The 25087-nt window shown below is 45.0% G+C and overlaps 1 protein-coding gene across 2 annotated transcripts in view; it reads right to left on the bottom strand.

Annotated features, from left to right (window-relative positions):
• Positions 1–16300: 16300 nt before the first annotated feature.
• Positions 16301–25087, bottom strand: part of GRIK3 (glutamate ionotropic receptor kainate type subunit 3) — a 377710-nt gene continuing 368923 nt past the window's right edge. For both annotated transcript variants that reach the window (XM_070950070.1, XM_070950072.1), the window contains exons 14-16: positions 19514–19736; positions 18540–18790; positions 16301–16495 (exon numbers count right to left, since the gene is read on the bottom strand). In XM_070950070.1, coding sequence (XP_070806171.1) covers positions 16301–16495; positions 18540–18790; positions 19514–19736 — 669 coding nt within the window. The remainder of the gene's footprint in view (positions 16496–18539; positions 18791–19513; positions 19737–25087) is intronic.

Below are 25087 nucleotides of genomic sequence, written 5' to 3' on the forward strand. Positions count from 1 at the left end.
CTAAGATTCAGACTCCGATGGCATGGCAGTTAGTTAGGAAACTGAAAGACTGGTCTAAATGACTCCTCATCCACCACTTCAAGGAGGCCCTAGACCAGGACCACAGGCAAGCTTGCGGCATCAGTGGAGTTCTGGACCGTATACAGGACTGGTATAATATAACCATGGCAATGGACTTGGAGATCCATCCACACCAGAAGCCTACCCAGGAGAAACTGGCCAGGAGGATCCTGGGTCACTGAGCCCCTGCAAAGCACCACAACCAGTGGCGCCAGGGATGATCAAGTGCTTCAGATGTGGTCAACATGGGCACCAGGCTTCCAAGTGCCTATCTCCACTCCAGTCCCTCAACTCTGGACCCCATTGGCCTCCAACAGAAGGAGGACCCCAAGGAAGCCTCCAGACAATGGGAAAATTGCCTGACAAGCCCTTGTGGTCTCTCCTCCCCCCCCCACCGGGAGTGAGGAAACTCCAGCTTTGGAAACCCCTCCAGGCTCTGCCAGTGAGGGCATCAGCAAAGAAGAGCTGATGGTAAGTGAAGCTGTCCACCCTTTCATGGTCAAGATCTGGATAGTAGTGCCAGAAATTGGGGTTAGAGGGACATAGAGGCCATCATAGACTGCACCAGATGCCTAATCAGCCTCCCCATTGTCCAGCAGTTAGGGATAGGCACAAAGCCACTCCTGCATCCCATATGCTTTGAGCAAGTCGATGGGGCGCTAATAGGCAGAGCCTCAGCCACTTTAGTCATGGAGCTCGTTAGGCTAGAGATGGGGCACCACCGGGAACTTATCCAGTTTGTAGTAGCCCCCAAGAAAACTGAGTCAATTATACTAGGGCTTGCTTGGCTAGACAAGTGGGGCCCAACCATCATGTGGGAAGATGGGTACCGAAAGCTAAGAATAGGTATTGGATCGCTGCCACCAATCCCACCAGACAATTGCCAACAAGGAAAAGCCCCGGGTGACCCCAGCCGGCGGGAAAATGTTGCTACCACCTTGGATGGGCTCCCCGGCTGCCCCCAGGTGCCCAAGGAATATTGGGATTTGGCAGATGCCTTTAGCGAACGGGACTGCAACTTCTTCCCCCACCACCACCGAACAGCCTGTCTGATTGAACGTGCCGGGAGCCAAGCTGCCAAAGCCAAAAATGTACTCCATGACCCCAAAAGAAATGGCCAAATTGAGAAAATACATTGATGTCAATTTGGCCAGGGGTTTCATTCAGCCTGCAAAATCCAAAGTGTTGTTCAAAGAGAAAAAAGTTGGCGGATGAGGCTTTGTGTTGATTTCTGTGGAATTGACTCTGTTTGCATGGAAAACACCTATCCCCTACCCCTAATGAAGGACATGCTAAGCCACCTAGCGAAGGATAAGGTATTCACCAAGCTAGACCTGAGAGAAACCTACTATTGAATACAAATTCAAGAAGGAGATGAATGGAAGATCGCACTCTACTGCCCTCTGGACAGCTTCCAATTTAAGGTCATGCCGTTTGGGCTCCAGGGAGCCCCCGCAGTCTTCATGCAGCTAATAAATGAAGTGCTGCATGAGCACCTGTACAAAAGAGTCCTAGTTTACCTGGACAGCATTCTCATATTCAGTGAGATGCTGAAAGAACACATAAAGCTGCTGTGGCAGGTACTGAAAAAAACACTCACTGCAAAGCTCTATGTGAAGCTTTCTAAGTCTGAATTCCATAAGACCTCCCTAGACCACCTGGGCTACCAAGTGTCAAGTGAGGGGATCAAGATGGATCCAGGAAAAGTGAAAGCAGTGCTGGACTGGCAACCCCCTCACACACGCAAGCAAATCCAAAGCTTCCTGGGGTTCATAAATTTTTACAGACAGTTCATTCCAGCATTCGCTGAAATAGCCCTACTTCTAAAGGAGCTACTAAAAACAGGAGCCCCTCCAGTGAAACTGCGCCCAACCCAGCTGCTGGACTGGATGCTCGACTGTCAAAAAGCGTTTGAGAAACTGAAGCAGCTCTTCACTGAGGAGCCAATTCTCCAACACCATGACCCGGAGAGACAGTTCATCGTCCAAGCTGACACCAGCGATGTGGCAGTGGCAGTGGTGCTCCTCCATAAGTACCCACAGGACTGGCTCCTGCCTTGTGCATATGTGTCCAAAAAGCTCACCAACACCAAGAGGTGGTGGGCGATCTGGGAGAAGAAGGCCTATACAGTCCAGTGGGCTCTCCTCTCCTGGAGACACTTTTTGGAAGGGAATAAAGTGCCTTTCAAGGTCTGAACTGATCACAAAAACCTCGAAGCCCCAAAGACACCCCAGAAGCTCTCCCCCAAGCAAGTCCAATGGGCACAATATTTCTGGTGATTTAACCTTGAACTAAAGTACATTTGGGGGGGGGGAAGAATCTGCTCACTGACGCATTATCAAGAATGTGATATCCGGAGGGAAGAAGTCATTCATGCCATCATTCCCCCCTCTCAACAAGCAGCACAAGTCACCACCATGGGCCAAGCCAAATGCCAAACTGATCCCGTGTGGGAAAAACTGACAGCTGCAATAAAGATGGCACTCCCAGCTAACCAGTGGTTTAATGATAACAGAGACATTTTAACCCTGAGAGAGGGGCTAGCTTGGAAGGGGTCCAAACTGTATGTCCCCACCAGTTTGAGGCTGCAAGTTTTACAATACAGCGACGATTCATGATTGGGTTGCCATTTTGGCTTCCTAAAAACACTTCACCTGGCCTGATGACAATTCTGGTGGCCGAAGATGAAGGCCAATGTGAAGGACTATGTAAGGAGTTGTGCCACCTGCGCTGCCATGAAGATGAGACCAGGGAAACCTCCTGGACTGCTCGAACAAGTGGCTAACCCCAGCTGACCATGGGAGGAGATTGCCATGGACTTCATAGTTGAACTCCCAGAGAGTGGGGGGAATACAGACATCTGGATGGTAATCAACTTATTTTCTAAGCAAGCTCACTTCACTGCTTGCTCGGGATTACCCTCAGCCAAAAAGTTGGCTAAAATGTTCATCAAGCCGATTTATTGGCTGCACAGAATGCCCCACTGGGTGATATCAGACCGGGGTGTCCACTTCACCACCAAGTTCTGGAGGGAGTTCCTGAAATCTGTCAGATTGACCCAGGGAATTAGCTCGTCTTTTCATCTGAGCACGAACAGAGCCGCGGAACAGAAGAACACAATGGTGGAACAATACATAAGATGTTATGTGGATTACCAGCAAGAGGACTGGGTGGATCTGCTGCCTTTTGCATAAGTGGCTTACAACAACACCATGCATAGCAGCACCGGATTGACCCCTTTCAGGTCACCAGTGGCATGGACTTTGTTCCCATGCCTGAGCTGCCGAGAGAGCCACCCTCCTCCATGACTCTAGCCCGGGTGTCAGCAGCCCATGGCCCCGGAGCCCCATGCAGTTCTTTGGGCCCTCTGCTGTGGCTCCCTGTCCCATCACTGGTTGGCCCTGCCCCCTCGCCCCTTTTATTTTTGGGGATATTTTTGGAAATCCGGGCTGCTGAGGAACGATCGCCAGCCATGATGGAGGCTTCCGTTTGGGTGACCCTTCTCCCCCTCATTCTCTTGTGACCCCATGGCAGGCTGTGGCTGAGCCGGGAGCATGCTCACATGTGGGGAGATCCTCCTCAAGCGAGCACCAAAGCACAGGAAAGGTGCATGCGGGGTGGGTGGCCACACACTTAAGGAGGGTCTCCCCACATGTATGCACACTCCCAGCTCAGCCTCAGCTGGCCAGTGGGTCACAAGAAGAGGAGGGAGAGGAGGGTCACCAGAGAGTGCAGGACCAAAGTGGCCCTGTACCTGCCTTCACGCCACATTTGTGCGTAAGGCAGCCTTTGCTTCCTGCTGTTTTGGGCTGGAGTTCACGCCCTCCATGCTCAGCCGAAGAGCTGCCAGGGGTGGGGGACGACATGGCAAGGCGATGGCCAGAGCCTCAGTGCAGGAGGGAAGCCACGTCCTGTTGCATCCTGTTAAGACCCTCCTTAAGCATGCATGCCTTTGCTGTGCTTTGGCGCTCAGTTGCGGAGGTTCTTCCCATGCATGCGCACATTCCCAGCTCAGCCACAGCTGGCCAGGGGGTTGCGAGAGGAGAAGGAGGGGGGAAGGAGGAGGTCGATTGCCCAAAGGGAAGCCTCCACTCAGCCAGCCCAGATTTCAAAAAAGAAGAAATAAAAGGAATAGCGAAATGTCCCAAGAAGAGCTTGCTGGCTTGGCCCAGTCGTGGCTTTCTGAGACAGAGAGACAGAGACAGAGATAGACAGAAAGACACACACACACACACACACACACACACACACAGAGAGAGGGAGAGAGAGAGAGGGAGAGAGAGAGACACACACAATGATACACAAAGAGAGGGGGAGAGAGAAGGTGTTGTGACCCCGACTCCTGAGCCTGTCCTAACAGAGGAAGAGGACTCAGAAGGTGATGGGGAGGAACTGATAAGGCCTCCCTCTCCAGGACCCTCCTCTCTGGCAACACCTCAGGTTCCATCCGAAGGCCAAGAGGAACAGCCTGGGATATGCCAGGAGGAAAGCATATAGTATTGGAACAACAACAGATAGGGAGCGAGGATGATGAATCCTGGCTTGATCCCAGGCAGCGTCGGAGGGCGAAGCGTGCGCAGCAATGAAAGAGGTGTGGGAGGGCCAGAGATTGAGCTGAGTCACTGAGCCACATACCACAAGGAATAAAAGTGGGTGTGATTTCTCTTCAGGCTTTGTGTCGGTCAAAGTTAAAAACGTGAAAGTCACATCGCGTTACCTGAAATCTGGCTTGTGCATATTTGGATTGGACCTTGGCCAATTCTTGCTTTGTGGATTACTTTTTGCTACTGAACCGGACTGAGGAGAAACTCTCTCTTGCTGACTGTGAGTGAAAACTGACTTGGCAGGCATTTCGCAGTTTACTGCCAAAACTTTTATCTGCAAGGGTTTCTAGTCTGATTGCTTAATAAAATCTTGGTAGGCATGCCTGGTTGTGTGTTTGCCTGTGTGGGGAAGGGGGACAGAATAGAGGGGAAGATAGGGAGAGAGATACAGAGGGAGAGAGAGACACGGGGAGAGAGGAAAGGGGTGAGAGATAGAGAGGGGGTGAGAGATGGGAAGATAGGGAGAGGGACAGAGAGATACAGAAGGGGAGGGGGGAGAGAGATAGAGGGGGAGAGAGTGGGAAAGATAGGGAGAGGGACAGCGAGAGACATAGAGAGAGAATGGTTTTGTGGCTGAGTAGGCGTGGCTAGGAGGGTCATGTGACTGGATGGGAGTGAGTGACATCAAATTGGCCACACCCACCCAGATTTTGTGGCACCCAGTGGGTTTTTTTTTCTGTGGGAAACGGGTCCAAATGGCTTTTTGAGTGTTTAAGGTTGCAGACCCCTGCTCTAGCTGAATGGATGGAGTTGTTAAAGAAGGGCTGGGAGGACACTAAGAAAGCACTGGCTGAAGCCATGGAAGCATACAAAAAACAAGCTGACAAATGCCGATCTCTCCAGCCCCCCTTCTGTGTGGGAGATCGAGTTTACCTATCAATCAAATACATTAAATTGAAATTACCCAGCAAGAAGCTATTCTTAGGGCCTTTTCCGATAGTGAAAGTAATTAACCCAGTGACAGTTCAAGCAAGAAAACACTCCATCAAACGCAATGATCATTAAAAAGGTGCTAGAATGCGCAGAAATGGACAAATTAACGATGGAATTAAGGGACAGAGAAGAAACAGTGTATTATGAGACGTGGAACAGGTGGTATAATTGGCTTGAAAAGAAGTCTAAAATCAACATATAGTGAATGTATAGGAAAGATAATAAAATGAAAAATATATTATATACATGTAGTAGACATGTAAATATTGTATATATTATACAAATAAGTAACTATGAAATAAGAATGTATATGTATAAAACAATAGGCTTATGGATAAGTTGAAATTAAGAAAAAATTCTGATAACGGAAAGCTGTAATAGTGTAATTGTGATTTTAAAGGTTAAAAATGTTGAATAAAAATATTAATTAAAAAAAGACTCCAGTGACAGTTCAGCTTAACCTCCCACACATACTAGGGAAAGTGCATCCAGTCTTTCACTGCAGCCTGCTGAAGCCAGCAGTCAGTTGGCTGTGGGTTGAGACCACAGACCTGGCCAGCACCCAAGCCCTAGTGGTACAATGGGAGACCCATTCTGATAATAATTGCAATATTGCAATAATTGCCATATTTAGTTCATTGGAAAGAATACCCTTTATCTGAGGCTACCTGGGTTAAGAGCTGGGATGTAAAGGCAGATAGATTAGTAAAGCAATTCCATGATAAATTCCCTGATAAGCCAAAGGGTCCTCCTGGGGTGGGGGGAGAGGTGGTTAGGAAATGACTGAATTAACCTTCTACGTTCCTCTCGCTCCAGAACATGATCATCAATTGAGGGAGGGGCAGCCTGTCAGCCCTGGAGGCCATCTTTTCTTTTGGATCTTCAGGGCTGCCACACTTAGTCTGTGGGAAACTGAGAGGAGGGATTGCACGGAGTTGGTAGAAGTATTTAGCCATAACAACATTCTTTTCTCTGAGAGTCAAGGACATTCAGTCTGCACCTGGAGTGGTGTGACTGGGAGGCATCTCCAGTTGGGACGGTGGATTGATTGGACCATGTGATGGACATGTGGGTGCAGGGGAAGGGACTTCGACTTTCCTTTGGGTGGGCAAAACCTGGGAGTTTTCAGATTTAGTTTTTCCCAGATGTGCCAAGATGACATCTTTAATAAAATGGAACTTTGAGGAACTTTGAGGAGTCTTCATTGGGGTGTTACTTGGAACCCTGACATTCTATGTTCTTTGTTCTAGGTGCCATTCCAACTTCACATTGGCCCAAATATGGGTTTCTCTTCAACATCTTCCATACTAAAGGTCTATATCAATCAGGCATTTCACTCAGCTTTCCCTTTGCCCTCTCATCAACCAACTTCCAGTATATTTGTTTAGTTTTACTTAGAACTGATACAATAAACATCAAGTTGGAGAAGCCCATTGCAACTGACTTCCTTCCAACATCTCTTTTTTTCAGCTGGTTTAAAATAAAATGTCAATTCTATGCCTTAATATTTTCCATGGCACAGTGGTTAGAATGCCATATTGCAGGCTAATTCTGCCGATTGCCAGAAGTTTGATCCTGATTGACTCAAGGTTGACTCAAACTTCCATCCTTCCAAAGTCAGTAAAATGAGGACTCAGACTGTTGGGGGCAATCGGCTGACTCTGTAAACCACTTAGAGAGGACTGTAAAGCACTATGAAGCGGTATATAAGTAAGTCTAAGTGCTATTGCTATAATAAAAGCAAAGAAAGGGAAAAAAGTTAGGAATTGGCCAGGGGAACAAACTGGATGGAATGAAGCAAGTGCCATCTCAGACTGACCAGTGCTGGGATAATTTTTTGCCCAAGGATCCTTCATCAAGGAAGGGCTCCTGGCTCAGCTGGTGCCTTGGTAGCCTGAAGATGAGGGGGAAATGATCTAAAGGAGCTCAGAGCACCAAAACAGTTGATCTCAGTTGTCCTTGTGAACTCTCCTGGTGCTTGTTTTTGAAAGCCTGTATGACCTCCATGTCATCACTGAGGGGAGCTTCAGGATGGCTGGATTTAAATGAAATGAGGCAAGCTCTCTGCACATGCTCAGCTAGAATTTGCTTACTTCATTCTTTGCATTTGTCTTTATGGAAAAGAAAAAATAGTTCAACTTATCAAAAGCAACACTGTAGAAGACAGAGTAGGAATGCAAGTCAAAATAGGCAAGAAAATGGTAAGGGAACACTCTAGATGAGTTCAAATTGCTGGGGCCAGAAAGATTACATCCCGGGGTTCTGAAGGAGCTGGAGGCTTGATCTTTGAACCACTGATCAGAGGTCCTGGAGCACAGGGGAACTAGCAGAGGAACTACTAGAGGATTGAAAAAGCCTTGATGTGGTTCAAATCTACAAAAAGGGAAAAATGTGGATCCAAGAAACTACAGACTAATGAGCCTAATATCAATATCTGGGAAGATCTTGGAAATGATAATCAAACAATGGATTTGTGAGCATTTCCTACACACCCAGTGTGCAGACCTCAATGGAAGTACATCTACATGGAGGGAAGTATGCAATGCAGTACTCGAAATTCTGTCTTAGATCCAGGACACTTCAACATTTTCATAAATGTTCTAGATGAGGGTACAGAAGAGGACATCATCAAATTTGCAGATGGCACCAAGCCTGAGGAATAGTTAATGCTTTAAAAGATAGTCTCAAGATTCAAAGCATCCTGATGGATTTGAACAGTGGGCCTTAGCCAGCAGAATGCAATTCAGTGATGAGAAAAGTAAGGTGGTACACTTAGGCAAGAAAAACCAAATGTATATGTATACAATAGGCAGTACCTGGCTCAAAAGCAGTAACTATGAGAGGGATCTAAGTGTCCTAATGGACAAAGCCCTGTGCTGCAACTGCCAAAAAAGCTAATGCAGTCCTGGGCTGCATGAACAGAGGAAAAACGTCAAGATCACAAGAAGTGATAGTTCTGCTTTATATTTCACTAGTGAGACCACGTTTGGAATACTGCATCCAGTCCTGCTCACCACAATACAAAAAAAGATTGTGAGACCCTAGAACAGGGGTGTGAAACTCACAGTCCGTGGGCTGGATGCATCATGTGCTGGCTACTCCCACCCTGGTTTAGCGAAGGGGAAAAAAGTCACGTCATTGTCATATGACGACAATGTGACTTTGACACCCCTGCCCTAGAAAGAGTACATAGAAGAGCTACAAAGATGATAAGGTGTCTGGAATCTAAAGTATACAATGAATGGTTGTGGGAACTGGGTATGTCTAGTCTAACAAAGAGAAGGACTAGGGGATGACATGATAACAGTCTTCCAGTGTTTGAAGGATTATCACAGAGAAGTGGAGGTCAACCTCCAAAGCACCTAAGGGCAGGACAAGAAGTAACAGATGGAAATTTATCAAAGAGATCCAATCTAGAATTAAGGAGAAATTTCCTGACAGTGAGCATGATTAGTTAGTGGAACAGCTTGCCTCCAGAGGTTGTGGTTTTTCTATCATTGGAGATTTTCAAGAAGAGATTGAACAACTATTTGTCTGGAATTGTATAATGTATAGGAGTTGGACTAGAAGATCTCCATGGTCCCTTCCAGCCTATGTGCTGTGGCCTTTTGGCCACCAGCCCTTCCAGCAGCTGAAACAGAGGAGGAGGAGGTGTAGGAGTTAGGGTCAGCATCAAGGTAACCTGAAAGCTCTGAAGGGGAAGAGGGAATGGATCTGGCAGAGAGAGAGAGAGAGACAGAGGCAGAGTCTGGGCCAGCCCTCAGCCCTCAGATGGAGAGTAAACAGCCCCCAAGTGGAGGTGGTTGATGAGGAACAGGAGAAACAGCTGGGTCCAGTGCCTGATGTATGGATGCACAGAAGGCAGAGAAGAGGAGAGCAGTGGAAATCCATGGGGCGATCCTTGGGAAGGAAGAGCCACCGCTGCTAGCGAAGCCCCAACCTAGCTCTGGGGATAAAAGCCAGGGGGCAGAGATGAATAGATGTGACAGAGAACTATTCATCTTCCGGCCGGACGGACTTGTTAGCCTGTGGTGAGAGAGAAACTTTTTGCTGGGGCTGCTGGGGCTCCTCATAAAGGAATCTCTAAGTTCACTTCAGAAGGTTTGTCGTGTTTGGGGAGCTGGGTCAGAACCCTGTGATTCTATGATCCTCATGCCTTTCATCTGCCCAATGATGACAGACTCTTATTTACCAAGGAAAATAGATGGGCATGGAATGTTGCAAGGACACCAGAGAGGGGGGGAAAAAGGACATTGGTACAATATCCGAAGAGCAGCAAAGATGCACTGCAGCTACTATACCATGAACTGTTACTGGATACCAAAGAGACCAAACTGGGCTAGTAATGACTAAGAGCAGGTGCGCACTCACATTTGCGAACAGGTAGTGAAGGTAAGCAAATATCACCCCTGAACATTTGCCTGCAAGCAAGAAATAGTGAGACCATAAAATAGAGAAAAGTCATAGAAAATGAAGCAGCTAAAGTGCTCTGGGACTTTAGAATTCGAACAGACAAGGACCTGACACACAACACCTTAACAATTGTTGATAAGAAAGACAAAAAAATTTGTATAGTGGATGTGGTAGTACCTGGAGACAGCAGAATAAAAGAGAAGGAAATGGAGATGATAATGAAATACAAAGCCTTACAGATAGATGTAAAACAACTGGGCAAAAAATAGTACCATAATAATAGGTGCCTTGGGTGCAATTCCAAAACATCTGGAGCACCACTTGAACCCCATCAGCATTGACAAAATCCCCATTAATCAATTGCAAAAGGCAGCTTAATGCGGAACAGACTACATCCTCTGATGGTATCTTTAAGACTATCAAACAATGTCATCTGCTTATCCCAGGTCCTTGGGAAAGACTTGATTAAGTGGATTAAAAATGCCAAACGCAGTCTAAATTTCTGGATGTCTGTGTGACTAACCAACTCAAGTCAGTAATTAGTCATTGTTAAGAAGTTTATCTTTTTTGTTTTAAATAAACACGACATTGCCTTATTTGTGACATACCTCACATAGGGAGCTCCAGTCAAGGGAAGAGTCTGTGTAACGAAGAACCTGAGATGCAGAAAGGACCCTTTGGCCATGAGAGTTTTAAATATTGCACATCCGAAGGAGAAGTTACACAGTAGTTGATGAGGAAGAGGTTTTAGCTTTCCTTTCTCTCCCAAAGCAGGAATTACATTTTAGAGGAGTGCCCGGAAGATCAGTTCACAAATCCCACGAGTTTGTGAGATACACCAGGTTAAGTGGACATGGGGCTGGGCCCTGTGGGGTCATCAAGATTCTGCCATAAAGTCGGTTTGCCAATTATCTCTGTTTTCTGAGAAAGTGGACCTTAATGTGATTTCCAAATGATAATTTTTCAAGTTGATCACTTTATTTCTTAATGAACAGCAATCCTTTGAGAAGAGAAGTTCAGAACTGAATGGTTGAGTGTTTTTTTTCTGACAACTCTAAAGTGGAAATGAATGCTGGTCATATGACAATTTATCATCCCCACTCTCCAGCCACGATTCACATTGAGATCTCTTTTGTGCTCTCCTTTCCAAACTACAATTACTCCAGCTGTGGCTTTTGGAGTTGGGATCACTAGTGAGAAATTTTAATTATATTTAGGTAGATCGAATGGAAGATGAGAAAGAACATTGCCTAGTGTTTTGAACTGGTAAGGAGGCAGGCATGTTTCTCTTGTGTAAAAACTTGTGTCTATTGAAAGTTGTAGAGAAGTTGGGGAACCCAACCTCACCTCACCTCACCTCACCTCAACTCAAGGATGCTTAGAGGCTTATCACAATTGGACTATGTAAATTATGGAACAACTGAAATGAAAGCTATCCTTTGACCGCTTGTAGTTGAATGTATGAATTGCCTCCAAAGAATAACCTTGCACTTAAAACAACAGAGAAACCTTGTTCCCGCTCCCTAAATACCAGTGGACAGTCGTCTCATGCAGAGAAGTCATTCTTTATTCTGTTGCAAACCAGAGGCCATCTTCAAGGTGTGGCTACTGGTTCTTGCCGCAGCTCAAGGTTTCCACTCATCCTCAGAAACAGCCCATCTTTAGGTTCAGCCTCTCACAGGTTCACCCATCACAGGATTGGAGAATCTCAAAATAAGAGCCAATTTGGAAGGGGCCTCATTTCTGGTAGATGAGTCCAGTTTACAATATTTTTAGAATGGTTTTCAGGATACAAGGCTTCCAAAAAATAATCCAGAGTTTAAGTTCAGAACTGAAGTTGATTCCTACAAAAATTAAACTCAAAGAATTGGAACTTTTAAAGGATTTGGAGGGAAGGGATAAAGGTGTTTTGGGGGGGATTTTGGATAAAGTTCACAACTTAGTTCACAACTTCATAGTCCATATGCAATTATGCTAATGTCAGAATTAGTCTGTTAGCATGCTTGGAGAGACCAAGTAAAGCTTGGTGTTAGATTTTTTTAATATTCAGATAGCTTCTTAGGGAGGTGGAAATTGGATTTATTTATTTACATATTTATTATAAAAGGGATTGTTATATCAATTGTATGTGCGTATTCCATGTGGTTGTGGTTGTTTTGGAACTTCAAAGTTAGTCTTCATTCCTGTTGATGGCCTGGACAATTTTCTTGGCAAATGGTTTGCTATTATCTGCCTCCTAGGGCTGGGAGAGAGTGCCTGGCTTAGGGACAGGAACTCATGGTCTTGTCACTCCCTGCTTGATGCCTTAACCATTACACCAAACTGCCTCTCCTTGTACAGGTCTTAGTCCCTTGCAAATAACAGGCTCCTTGGAAAGAGGAAGAATCTGGCCCTTTCCACAGTTTATTAAAATGAAAATTTGGTTTCTTTAATGGTGTTTAAATCTCTTGATTGCAAAGAAAATGTTTTCCAACTTCCTGATTCTGCTTCTATTCCTCTTTTATTTCTTCTCCCATCTCATCTAAGTTCCTGTTGGTGATTTTTCATTCATCGGTGGAATTTTTTGGACATATAAAGCAGTTCAACTGTTTCTCTTGCAGACATTGTGGCTTCTTTTAAGCTTTTTTTAAAATTAAAAGATGCAAAATGTTTGGATGTTTCTTTTGTAGAAATGTTTTATTTAAAATTTTAACAATGTTACCGCATACAGCAAAACTGTGCACTTGATATATCACAGTGTCTTAAAAAGGAAAATAATCATTTTTGTTTGTTTTAAAACTTTAGTTCTTTTTTGAAATTCTATTTACATCTGCCTAGAATGATCTGCAAGTAACACAGTTACTATGAAACCAAAATTCTTACAAAATGTTTACAAAAAACTAAATTTATAGAAATTTCTGCATGTCCACAAAGGAATTTTTCCCCTGAATGTCACAGAGACCAGTTCTGTGGCTGTTGTTAGGAAATCAGTCCAGAGAGAGAGAGGATGGAAGGGCAGTTCAGTTGCCATCCCCAAAATCACTGCAAATAGACTCTTTTTGTGCAGAGATATTGTTCGAGAGCCAAAGAAGCCCTGCTAAGGATAAAGAATGAGTTGCGTGGTTGTGAGTTTGGAGCATGTGGACTTTTGCAACTGGCCTTGCACAGCAACTTTTGTGGTAGACCAACAGCTCAATGTCCAAAGCCAAAGCTGTTTGGTCTTCCTCTAGCCAAGATGTTGAAGGTGACAGAGGGCCTTGTACATCTGGTCTGGTGGGTCAGCATTTGCTGGCTGCCAGGGAAGCAGCTGGGCTATCTTAGGCTTCCAGGGCACTGCCCTGGCCTGGGTCTCGGCTGTGGAAAAGCTCAGTTGCTCTAATGAAGGAACAGCCACCTCAACCATTTCCACGGCTCTCTGTGCACATTCAGCCAGCACCACTTTGTGTAAGAAACATGGTCTTCAGATATACCTCACGTTTACTTTTAGTTCTTCCCAGAAAGCTGAAAAAAAGAGAACTGGTTGTTGATTCAGATGCCTGGTCTCCCTCACTGGGCAGGTGACCTCTTCTGATGGCCTTTCCTCCAAGTTCAGGCTTTGGAAGCCTCCTCTTTATCGTTACACACAAAATGAAAAGACTTGCATAAGCAGACTGGTTGGGAAGGATGAAAGACAACAGAAAGGAAAAAAGAGCTTGCTGCCATGCTTAAAACTGAAAAGAAAAGGAGTCCATTTCACCTACAATTCAGAGATCAGATTAAGAGGAACTCCTGACTTTTGAAAGGATTCTTTCAAAACAGCTTGTTTCTGATGTACTAAACCATTAGTGTTTCTTGGAGCGGGAGAAACGAATTGGTAATTAAAAATGAGTAAATGAAATGGATATACAAAACTGGCTTTACTTATCATCACATTCAATGCTGTACAAAAAGGACTCTGCGGGGAGAGTGGATTAAGCTAAGGAGCATCCCTCCTCTTCTGCCTTAAGACCCTCCTTATAGGACGGAGAATCCCCCATTCCATTTTCTTTTTTCAAGGTCCCAAGGGGCCCTGTTTAAAATGAGCTAAACATTTAATGTTCTCCTAATCAAATATCTTCTCTTTCAGGATGTGACTGAACACCTTGAGAAATATTTCCAAACTCTTGGCTCCCTTTTACTATCTCCTGCCATACCTGCTGATATAAGTAACCCAAGACAGGAAGTGGCTGAGAATATTTTCTCCACCAGCTTCTCATCACAAAGCAGCTGCTTGGAGCTGAAATGAGATGGGAAGGGTGTACTGAAATCCTTCCCTGGGCTGCAGTTATGTTCGAACTCTCTTCTAGCCTGTTGTTTCCCAAAGAAGCTGGACCCAGCTCAGCCCCACACTTGAACCCCTGGGTTACAATGTCTCTCTGGTTGCAGCCTGCATGCTAGGCCTTTGCTGGAGGAGCAGGAAAAAGGATAAAGGACTGTTGGTGTTACTCAGCAAGCTGTCGTACATCAACAGGGAGCCAACCCACACTCAGTGGCACTGATGATGCTACCTACTAGGGCAATAAAGTGTCTGCAAGCAAACAAACAGGCTCTGAGAGTATCAAGGATTCCACACAACTCTTGATGAGTCTCCAGGCCAAGCTCTGCTTCTGCTGCTAATGGGCCAGCTGAACCTGTTGTGCCCAGATCTCTTGGGTGACCTTGTTGAAGCAGCCGGATGGCTGTGGAAGAGGCCAAGGGGACAGCTCTCAAAAGGCACTTTAGAGGACAGCCTTGAAACAGCCTTCTCCCTCTTGCCACTCTGGCCATCCACTGATGCGAGGATTCAGAATGATGGAGGGAAGCTACGTGTTCCCGGGCATGTTTTTCTTGAACTGCTTTCAACTTGGAAAAGTACCCGTTCCAGAAATGTGGCAAGCTTAGCCAAAGATGCTGATGCTAAACGCTGATGTTGGATAAAAATGTGTCATCTGGCTCTGGCTGCCACTACACCATCAGCCTTTTATCTACCAGTAACTTCCCAGGCCAGGGGATGGCACAGAATCTACACCTGGCAATTCTAGAAAGAGGAGGGTGGGGAAGAGCAGCCCCACCTCTGGCTCCTTCCAAATGGCAGGTGGCGATGGTCTTTGGTCATCGGGAGAGAAAAACTCTGGTTGGAAGAAAAATGCAAACCATGTGCTCTCTGTGGTGCCTGGTCAAGGCCAAGCTTTGGAATAATTTCATCCTTTGGGAAGAGCTAGGGACAACAAGGAGAACCCTTCTGGCAACTCCAAGTCTAGGTTGGATCACCTTGATAAATTCCCATCCGTTGCCTCTTGTCCTGCCCTCAGGTGCTTTGGAGAATAGGCTGACCCCCTCTTCTCTGTGACAGCCCCTCAGATATTGGGAAATTACCTGGGACCTTACTTGGAAATGTATCCTTGGGCACCATGGCACTTTTGTACGCAGAGTGGCTAACCAGAAGCATCCATGCACTCATTTCGGCCACAGGCTTTGCCACTGCTGCCAGCATGGGGGAATGTCCGTCCACATGTATGGAATGTCACTAGGTCATACAGCTCTCAAATGCCCAACTTTGTCCCCTGTTCACCCCCCACAAAGCCACATTGTCATTGCTTCCTATTTGCAGACGTTGGTGTGTTTCTTTCCTGGGAACTCTGTCCAGCTGAATCTGGTGACTGGATTGAGCAGAGCCTGGCAAAGAGAATTCCTCTCTTTGCAGGGTGGCAGGACCATGTTGATCTGCCATGGTGTGCTCTGTCGCCTTCTTGTTGTATCTCGTGACAGGTGAGGGAGCCCCACATCTGCCATCTGAAGAAGGGAGGGCTCCCGTAGCATCACCATCACCCTACATGCCATGCCAAGGCGGTTCTTCCTGAGGAACCATTGTTCAGCCCAGCAGGGAGTAAAAAAAAAACAAAACACTTCTGCTCCTCCCAGCAAGGGTGGTTGCTCTGGCCAGGACCCCTCCATTGCCCTCATCCCCCCCCCTGCTCCATTGGTCCATGTGGGGCTCCATGTACCTCCTGACCCAAGGCCCTTTTGCTTATTGCCATACTTAATCCAAAGAGTGGGATCCGAGATCTCAGATGGAGGGAGGTGTCTGCTTTGTCTTTTACATTTTCTTGATATGTAAACATCGAGACTCTTGGAGGTGTCCAGGTGAGGAATGGGGGGCTAGCTGTTGCGAGGCCTGCAAGGGAAGAAAAAGGCCCCTGGCTGCAGAAATGGGGCCACCTGCTGGGGGTCCATCCTTCCACAGGTCTCCTGCTCAGTGGGCTGCTTCTCAGGGAGCCTTTTCCTCAGCGCCCCAGTCCTCACCCCTCTGCTGGCTAGGGGAAGGCAGGGGTCAACCCCGTGTTACAGGCCAGGTTGTCTTTGCTGGGAAGCCGCCGGTTGTTGAACGTGTGCATGTTGATGACGGCATCGGTCTTCACCATGAGGGGAGGCTGGGCTTTGTGCTTTGTGCGCTGCTGGCAGGTGACGGACAGCCGAATCTCCTCAGCCATGGCGCTGCAGAAGGACCGCTGGAAGCAGAGAGGCCAGAGGAAGAGGATATTAGAGTCAGGGCTCGGCTCGTTCAAAGGTAAGCAAGCCCAGCACCCCAAAAGGCCCACCTACAGGGCACCATGGTGCTGCAGGGGAGCCATACAGAGGAAGCCCCTCCTCTTCTCCATGCAGCAGCAGGGGGGGATTGATGTGGATGTGGCTGATGATGAGTTAGGAGAGTCAGGTGAGGGTAACTAAGGGGATATGGGGACTGTCTGGCAAAGATGGAGGGGAGACTGAATGCCTGTGTTCGGATATGTCGAGGATGGCCTAAGGAAGATGGTCAGAAATTCTCTTCCATTCCCAGAGCATCCAGAATCAGAAATGAAAGGGATAAGTTGCACTCCCTAGACTTCGTTTAAATATAAGGAAGAACTTTCTGATGGTCTCCTCTATACCAGAGTGGAGCAGTCTCTCTCCAACTCTTGTTAAGGGTCTGAACAGCCAGATGGATTAAGTTGTTTTCCTGCAGATGACAGAGGGCTGGACGAGATAATGCTTGTGGTGCCTTTCAGCACCTATTTCTATGATTTTAAGACTCTGGCTCTTCTAATTGATTACCAATTTGTTTGCTATATAAACCCCAACACATTGACACTTTGTTCCACCCTGAAGTTGTGTGCTTTTGGGAGGGGGGGGGAGTGTTTTCCAATAAGGCCAGCAAGCCAAATGTGTTGTTTTGTGTTGGGGTGTTTAGAAGTAAAGCAGACTTTTGCCCATCTGGAGCCTGTTAGTTCAGAGTACTGTACCTAGTATTGCCCCTGGGACAGTGTTTGCTCCCCCAACCCCTGGAGAGAACCACCAGTTCATCAGGTGACAGAGGAAGTCATTCTCCACATCCCCAGACAGCATTTCTTTCAACTTCCCAGCTCCCTGCAGAGAGCGACCTATCTCCTGTCTACAACACAGTCCTTTCGGCAGTGCCAAGAAGGTTCCACACCCGTTTTCACTCTGATTCAGGTGACTCTGAGGATACAGACCAGTGGTGAAATCTAAAATTTGTTACTACCGGCTTGGTGTGTGAGGGTAATGTGACTGGGGGTGTGTGGCCAATTTTTTTTTTTTTTTACTTTTAAAACCATTTTTTCTACAACCTCTTCAGCAAAGAGGTTGTAAAAGAATGCTTTCAAAAGGCTCTGATGATCCCAGCTGTGTTGCCTGATTGGCAGAGGCTTTTTTTCTTTTAAATGCCTCTGCCGATCAGGCAACTCAGCTTGGATTGTCAGAGGCTTTTAAAGCATTTTTTCTACAACCTCTTTGCTGAAGAGGTTGTAGAAAAAATGGTTTTAAAAGCCTTTGAGGATCCCAGCTGAGCCGCACAATCATCAGAGGTTTTTTTTTTTACTTTTAAAAGCATTTTTTCGGCCAAAGAGGTTGTAGAAAAAATGCTCTTAAAAGTTTAAAAAAAAAGCTTCTGATGATTGTGCAGCTCAGCTGGTATGGGGTGGGGGGGAGGGATTTTTGCTATCGGTTCTCCGAACCACCCGCTACCGGATCGAGCGATCTGGTCCGAACCGGGAGCATTTCACCTCTGATACAGAGAATCCCCCAAGTGGCCTCAATGACTCTCCAAGTGCTATGACTGGATGACTGCAAGGAATATAAATCCTTCCATTCCCCACCAGTCAGTTAGAACCAAAGAAGCTTCTTGGATGAGAAGCGAAACATTTTCAAAGGAAAAAAAAGCAAACAAGAAAGTTCAGCTGCCTTTTGAAGAAAAGCACCTTTGGGACAATCTTGACCTGGATGATTGAGAATCTCCATAGAGACCTCATCACTGCTTCCCCGGGGCTAAAGGGAAGGAGGGATTTCAAGCTAGGTGCCTGAGAAGCTGCTTCCCCTCCTTCTCAGGACAATCTTCTCTAGATCAGTGTAAAAAAAAGGGGGGGGGGAGAAGAGTCAGACACACACTATGGAATTCACCTGTGGGTTGGCTCTGAGCTAGCAAAACCATGATGTTGGGGCGCCTCTTCCCTTTGGGATGGTCCAAGAAAAAAGGAAGAGGAAGAAGGAGGCCAGTACCTGCTCCCGCTCGGCTGTCTTGCGCAGCTTGTAGATGAACTCCACGGTGGCTACGAAGACCGAGAGGATGAGACCAGCAGCCAGGACAATGAAGAGCCCACCGATGTTTTGAATGCCGAGGGCACTGGCTTCCTTGCTCTCCTCTTCTGGGCAGCCATTGCTTCGCCACCACTTCTCCTTCATGGCGTGCAGCTTTGCTTCTTCCTGAAGCTGGAGGATCGCGATGGTGATCTTGTCTCGGTATGGCGAACCTATAAGTGGACAAGGCAGGATACCCAGGTGATAAAGCTAAAAGGAAGATTGCTCTGCGCAAAACCTACAGAAGAATTTTCAGTCAGATCTGTGGATTCCCGCAAACCTGGAAAAGCAACACACTTTTTGCAGACATTCCTATTGACTAGAATGTCAGACATAATTGATACAGCCATAAGTTTCCTATCTGCTTGCACTGATAATTTTCACTGCCTCAAAGGAATCACTGCACATTCTTGGTGCAGGATAAGTCAGCTCGAGAAAGGCAGTTTCAGAAGTGATTCTAAAGCACGTGCAGGAAGCTGTCCAGATTTCTTTGATAGTGGATTCCCTAGTATTCTCTGAGTATGGTTGCTTTCTTGCAGAGTTTTCTTTACCTAACTAGGTAACATCATTAGTGCACTGAGGTAATGTAGTTGGCCAAAAAAACATCAACTAGCAAACAACAAAGAGAACACCAAGGATTCCACAGTTCAACCCTGAGCCGCAAATATTCTCTTCTATTGGTTGTTTGATTGCTAGAGTAGACATGTGGGATGATCAGGGATTATCTCTAACCCTAGACTGATCCAAGACAAGCTTTGCAATTGTGCCTTGATAGCAGCCCGTTTGGTTTAAACCATAGTCTACAGAGCCCAAATTCCTGCATGCTTTTATCAAATGCTGCCCCCCTCTTTCCCACCCTTTAGCCTCTTGTTCTCTCTGGACCCTGCTGCTCTCACCCATGGGAGTGCCAATCCCATAGCCCTTGGAATCGATCAGTCCCCCAATCTGGGTTAGGTTGCAGTTTCGTTGGGTGATGTACTCAATGGTGGTGGATTCCATCAGCAGAGCATAATCAGAAGTCAGGGCACGCTGGATCCCTTCTTCGTTGTTCTTCACAAGAGCTGAGGGTTTGCTGCTCATGAAGGCCCACATTTTTTCAAAAGTAGAGATCTTGGACTTCTGAAAGGGCAGATCAATGGAAAACAAAAGAACAAGAAGGGAGGTTTTTTTAAGCCAAGGCAAGAGGGATAAAGTAGACTTCACTCAAAAGCCATTGCGGGCCAGCTTCTGCACAGCCCTTGCCTTCATTTCAATTGTCATACAGCAGGAGATTTGGGCTCAAAATGGGCCAGCAGTCAAAAGGGGGTCAAGCAAAAACACTCTTCCTTTACATTACACAGAAGAATTCTGCATGAGCTAAATTACTCCAGCTCCTCCATAATGCACATGGCTCTTTGATGCCTCTACTGTTTCTGGTGATGGATGGAGTTCCATGAAAATCATGAATGAGAAGAGTTTGAGCAGGTGGAATCACAGAAAACTCATCCAAAATTCAAAGAGCTTTTGGCAGGACTGTTCATGGCAGGCAAGTAACACATAACCTGATGGCCGGTTCCTTGGTTAGACTGGCAACCTGTAACTAAGGCAGACAAGCTCTGACTAGCAGGTAGCTACCATGACTCTTTCCAAGTTTGCAAGTGCTGGAGGAGAAGAACAGAACTACAGAGTAGAAGAGTTGGAAGGGACCTTGGGGGCTTCTAGTGCAACACACCCTCTCAAACAAGTGACCTCCATATCAGTCCAGACAAATGGCTCTCCAATCTCTTCTTAAAAACCTGATGGGGCACCCACAACTTCTGGAGACAAGCTGTTCCACTGGATGATTGTCACTGATGTAAAGAAAGAGGATCATTAAGATTAGAAAGTGGCACAGGCATAAGAATGTTTCTTTTTAAAAAGTAAAACAGGATAGATAATACATCTCTCAACTAGGAGAGATCCCAGGTGGTTATCATCCTTGGTCTTGGATGGGGCTGAACTCAGTGGTGAAATCTAAAATTTGTTACTACCGGCTCTGGGGGCATGGCTTGGTGGGGGGGATGTGACTGGGTGGGTGTGGCCAATTTTTTTTTTTTACTTTTAAAACCGTTTTTTTCTACAACCTCTTCGGCAAAGAGGTTGTAAAAAAATGCCTTCAAAAGGCTCTGACAATCCCAGCTGAGTTGCCTGATCGGCAGAGGCTTTTTTTCTTTTAAAAGCTTTTGACGATCCCAGCTGAGCCGCACGATCATCATTCTGGCATTCTTTCCTATGGGATGAGAGATACAAAACACATACCTACTTCAAAAGACACACAATAAGGAATGCACTATTACAAATTTGGCTAAAAATCAAAAAACAGCATTACACGAAAATACCGATCTGGCTTTCACCACTAGAAGCAGTAAGGCATCCAAATTTAACAGAACTTTAAAAAGTAATTAGATACAAAGACTTAATTGAACAACAAGGAAAATTGAAATCAAAACAACAGTTGGAAACAGACCTAAACAGAGAAATCGACTGGTGGACTTATACACAAATCCAATCTAAACACAAGGAACATATAAAAGCATATGAAATCTATAGAGAGAAACAAAAATTAGATAAAATTATATTAGAATCAGAAGAGAAACTAATTAGCAAAATTTATAAATTTTTATTACGATATAAAATGAGGAGGAAACAGTGAAGGATACGATGATCAAATGGGCGCAAAATTTTAAATATACAATAGATTTGGAGAAGTGGGAAAAATTATGGCAAGTGAACGCAAAATTAACACTAGCGTTAAGGCATACAAGGAAAACCAGCTGAAGATGTTTTACAGATGGCATATGTCACCAACAAGTTTGGCAAAAATACACCTGAAAAACAGTGCAATATGTTGGAAAGGTAAGAAATCTCAAGGAATCTTTTACCATCTAGGGTGGACATGCCCGGCAGCAAAAAAATTTTGGTCTAATATTAAGAAATGGATGGAACAAATACTGCAAATAGAAAAGAATCCAGAAATATTCCTGTTAGGAATCTTTACAAAGTCATACCCAAAGAAATAAAATATTTAATGATACATATGTTAACTGCAGCACTAATAACATATGCAAAAAACTGGAAACAGGAAAAAATCCCAACTGAAGAAGAACTAATAGATAAAATCTTAGAATGTGCTGAAATGGACAGATTAACAAAAGAAATCAAAGAAAAAGAAGAGACAGACTACTACAGAATATGGAACAAATGGTATAATTGGCTTAACACCATCAATAAAGAAACATAAATACAAGAATAAAAGAATAAAAATGTAAATATGTATATAAATAATTTTTATAGGTATATAATATGAATATAGAAATGTAAAAAAGTAAAGATATAATCAAAATATATAGATTTCTATGGAGGAAAGACAAGGAGGGGGAAAAAAAGAAAAGAAGAATAGGAGGAGGGGAAAAAAAGTATTAGATTAAGAAGAAGGGGAAGAAATATAAAGTATCAGATGGAAAACCACTATGAAACAATGCTTTAAAAGGATAAGCTATTTATTTATATGTTGTATGTTGTGTAAATGTCTAATTTGTGTTTTAATAAAATTTATAAAATTTTAATAAAAAAAAAGTTAAAAAAAAGCCTCTGATGATTGTGCAGCTCAGTTGGGCATGGGGGGGGGGGGGTGAAGGGTGGGCAGGGATTTTTGCTACCGGTTCTCCGAACCACCCGCCTCCATCGCTACCGGATCAGACGATCCGGTCCGAACTGGGAGCATTTCACCCCTGGCTGAACTATCCCAGGCAGACTTGATGCATAACTTGGGGGTCCCTGACTCACAGTTCCTGCTCAAAAAGCAGGTGGCAGCCATGGCCAGGAGGCCCTTTGCCTAATTCTGTGTTGCACACCAATTGCATCCTTCCCTGGACAGGGAGTCTCTACACTCAGTCACTCATGCCCTGGTCATCTCCCAATTGCTCAGTGAAGTGCACTGGGTATCAGTTTGCTTCTGGGTCCAATTCAAGGTGTTGGCCATCACCTATAAAGCTCTACAAGGCATAGGACCAGGTTATCTACAGATCCAGCTTCACCCAATCTCATCAGCCTGTCTCACTTGATCAGGCAGGGAAGGTATGTTGTAGACCCCATCAGTCAAATGATTTTGACTGGCACAATCTAGGAAGGCAGCTTTCTCAGTCGCTGCCCCTGCTTTATTGAACATCCAACCCCCAGAAGGGAGGAAAGCCCCCAATTGACTTTCCACAAAGGGGTCAGAACTTGGCCTTGGCTTTGTGGTGGTGGTGGGCCGCAGAGGAAAACCCAATTGTGTGGCTGGGTAGTTCCTTGAGAGCAACCCCCCCACCCCTCAGACTATTGGATGTTAAATAGCCATATTAGGACTTTTTTTCTTCTTTTGATGTTTAATTGTCATTATTCTATAATTTTAAAATTTTTAATCCTAATTTAATGTTTAATTTTAATGCTAATTTTTCTACATTGTTTTGCTTATTGGTTATATTGTACATGGCCTGAAAGGAGGTTTAGAAATATGAAATAAAATAATAACAGGAAATAACATTTTAAAAAATTAAATAAATAAATCAAATAAATAAATAAAGCTATCCATTTCAGATGTTTCTAAAACAAAAGCAAATAAAGAAGTATTTGGCTGTGTTTATATATAATCCTAGACCAGCCATGCTGTCTGAAGAATTCAGGGAGTTGAAGTCCACAAGTCTTAAAGTTGCCAAGTTTGGAGACTCCTGCCCTAGACAATAGTTTAAATCATGACTCAGTGGCTGGGTTGGAAGAGACATCAAAAGTAATCTAGCCCATCCCCATGCAGAGGCAGTAACCCAGTCTACCTATCTAGTCTCTGCTAACATTAGCTTAAGAAAGAGTCTATCTCCTTGGAGGACGCCAACACCACTTCCAGGAGCTCACCCCGCCTGGCCGTCTTGGACCCCATTGCATTATAACAGGGAACCAGTTTGATTCATCATTCATGGATCAGCCTTTCCAATATTCCAAAATGCTATCTCTGATTTACAGTATCTCTGAGGCAATTTAAGGTGTACTAAGGCCCATCAACCTTTTCTCAGGAGGTTTATTTTGAGGCCCACACCTTTTTCTGCTTCTTAGTCTCATTCTGAACTTGCAGATGCTCCAAAAAACCAAGCTGATGGAGCAACCAGCTAAGTTTAGCAGAAAACAAAGTAGCTCCTCTGATCTTCTCACTGCCAAGTTCAGAAGGAGAAGCAAATTGTATCTCATAGAAAACATGGCTTCAATACTATCATTTTCAACTTAAGTTCTTATTTGTTTGTTTGATTTGCCCCCTACCACAATTACACAGACCCTTGGTATCTGTCGCTAGCCCATTGCCTTTGATTTCCAACAAATTTTGAGAGCACCTACAAAAATAAGTTTGTACTTTCCATGCCAAGCTAGCCTTTTTGTGTATTGGTGTGTGTGTGTGTGTGTGTGTGTGTGTGTGTGTGTGTGTGTGTACATGGAGAACCACATGTGTCATAAAAGCACTATATTTTCACTCATTGCCAGAAAAATTACCAGAATCTAAGGGAAGGCAATATACAATTAGCACAGACGTGTATGTACACTTGCTCCAGCCTTACCTTGCATCTGAAGAGGTTATGTATATTACTATGGTAGCAATTAGAAGCTGACATCAATACAATAGGTGGTTAACAATATCAGCTTTTGAAGTTAATCGGGTATCTGGCATATATTGATTGAACTGCCACACAGCATTTTGAAAATAGCCAAACAAAGGATTTATCGAGACACCCCCACATTTGTTACAACATGACCGGGTGCTCTAATGCTTCTCCACCCTCAAGCAAATGAAAAGCACTTTAAATTAGTTCTTTTGCTCAAATTGATAGCGTCTTGCAGTTGCAGCCATTTAAGCTGCTGATTTGGGATCCATTTTCCTTTTGGCAAAGGAAAACCCTTTGTGCAGCTTGTCATGTACCTCTGTGGTAAGCACAAGATTCTGGGTTGTTTCCACATACACAATTTAACAGAATAACAGAAGGGGCCTTGAAGGTTTTCCAGTCCAACCCCTGCACAAGCAGGAGACCCTGCCCCATTCCAGATAAATGATTGTCCAATCTCTTCTTAAAAAATTCCAGTGATGGAGCACCCATAACTTCTGGAGGCAACCCGTTCCACTGGTTATGAGAATCTCCATAGACTGGTTAATTGTCAGAAAATTTCTCCTTAGTTCTAGGTTGCTTCTCTCCTTGATTAGTTTCCCTCCATTATTTCTTGTCCTGCCTTCTGGTGCTTTGGAAAATAGGTTGACCCCCCTCCTCTTTGTAGCAGCCCCTCAAATACTGGAAGACTGCTATCCTGTTACCCAGGGTCCTCCTTTTCACTAGGCTAGAGGTATCCAATTCCTGCAATCCTTCTTCTTATGTTTTAGCCTCCAGCCTCCTAACTGTCTTAATTGCTCTTCTTTGCACCCTTTCCAGAGTCTCAAT

This window comes from Pituophis catenifer, unplaced genomic scaffold (genome assembly GCF_029215685.1).
Source record: "Pituophis catenifer annectens isolate HBS135680 unplaced genomic scaffold, rPitCat1.0.hap2 SCAF_9, whole genome shotgun sequence".
Classification (NCBI taxonomy): domain Eukaryota; kingdom Metazoa; phylum Chordata; class Lepidosauria; order Squamata; family Colubridae; genus Pituophis; species Pituophis catenifer.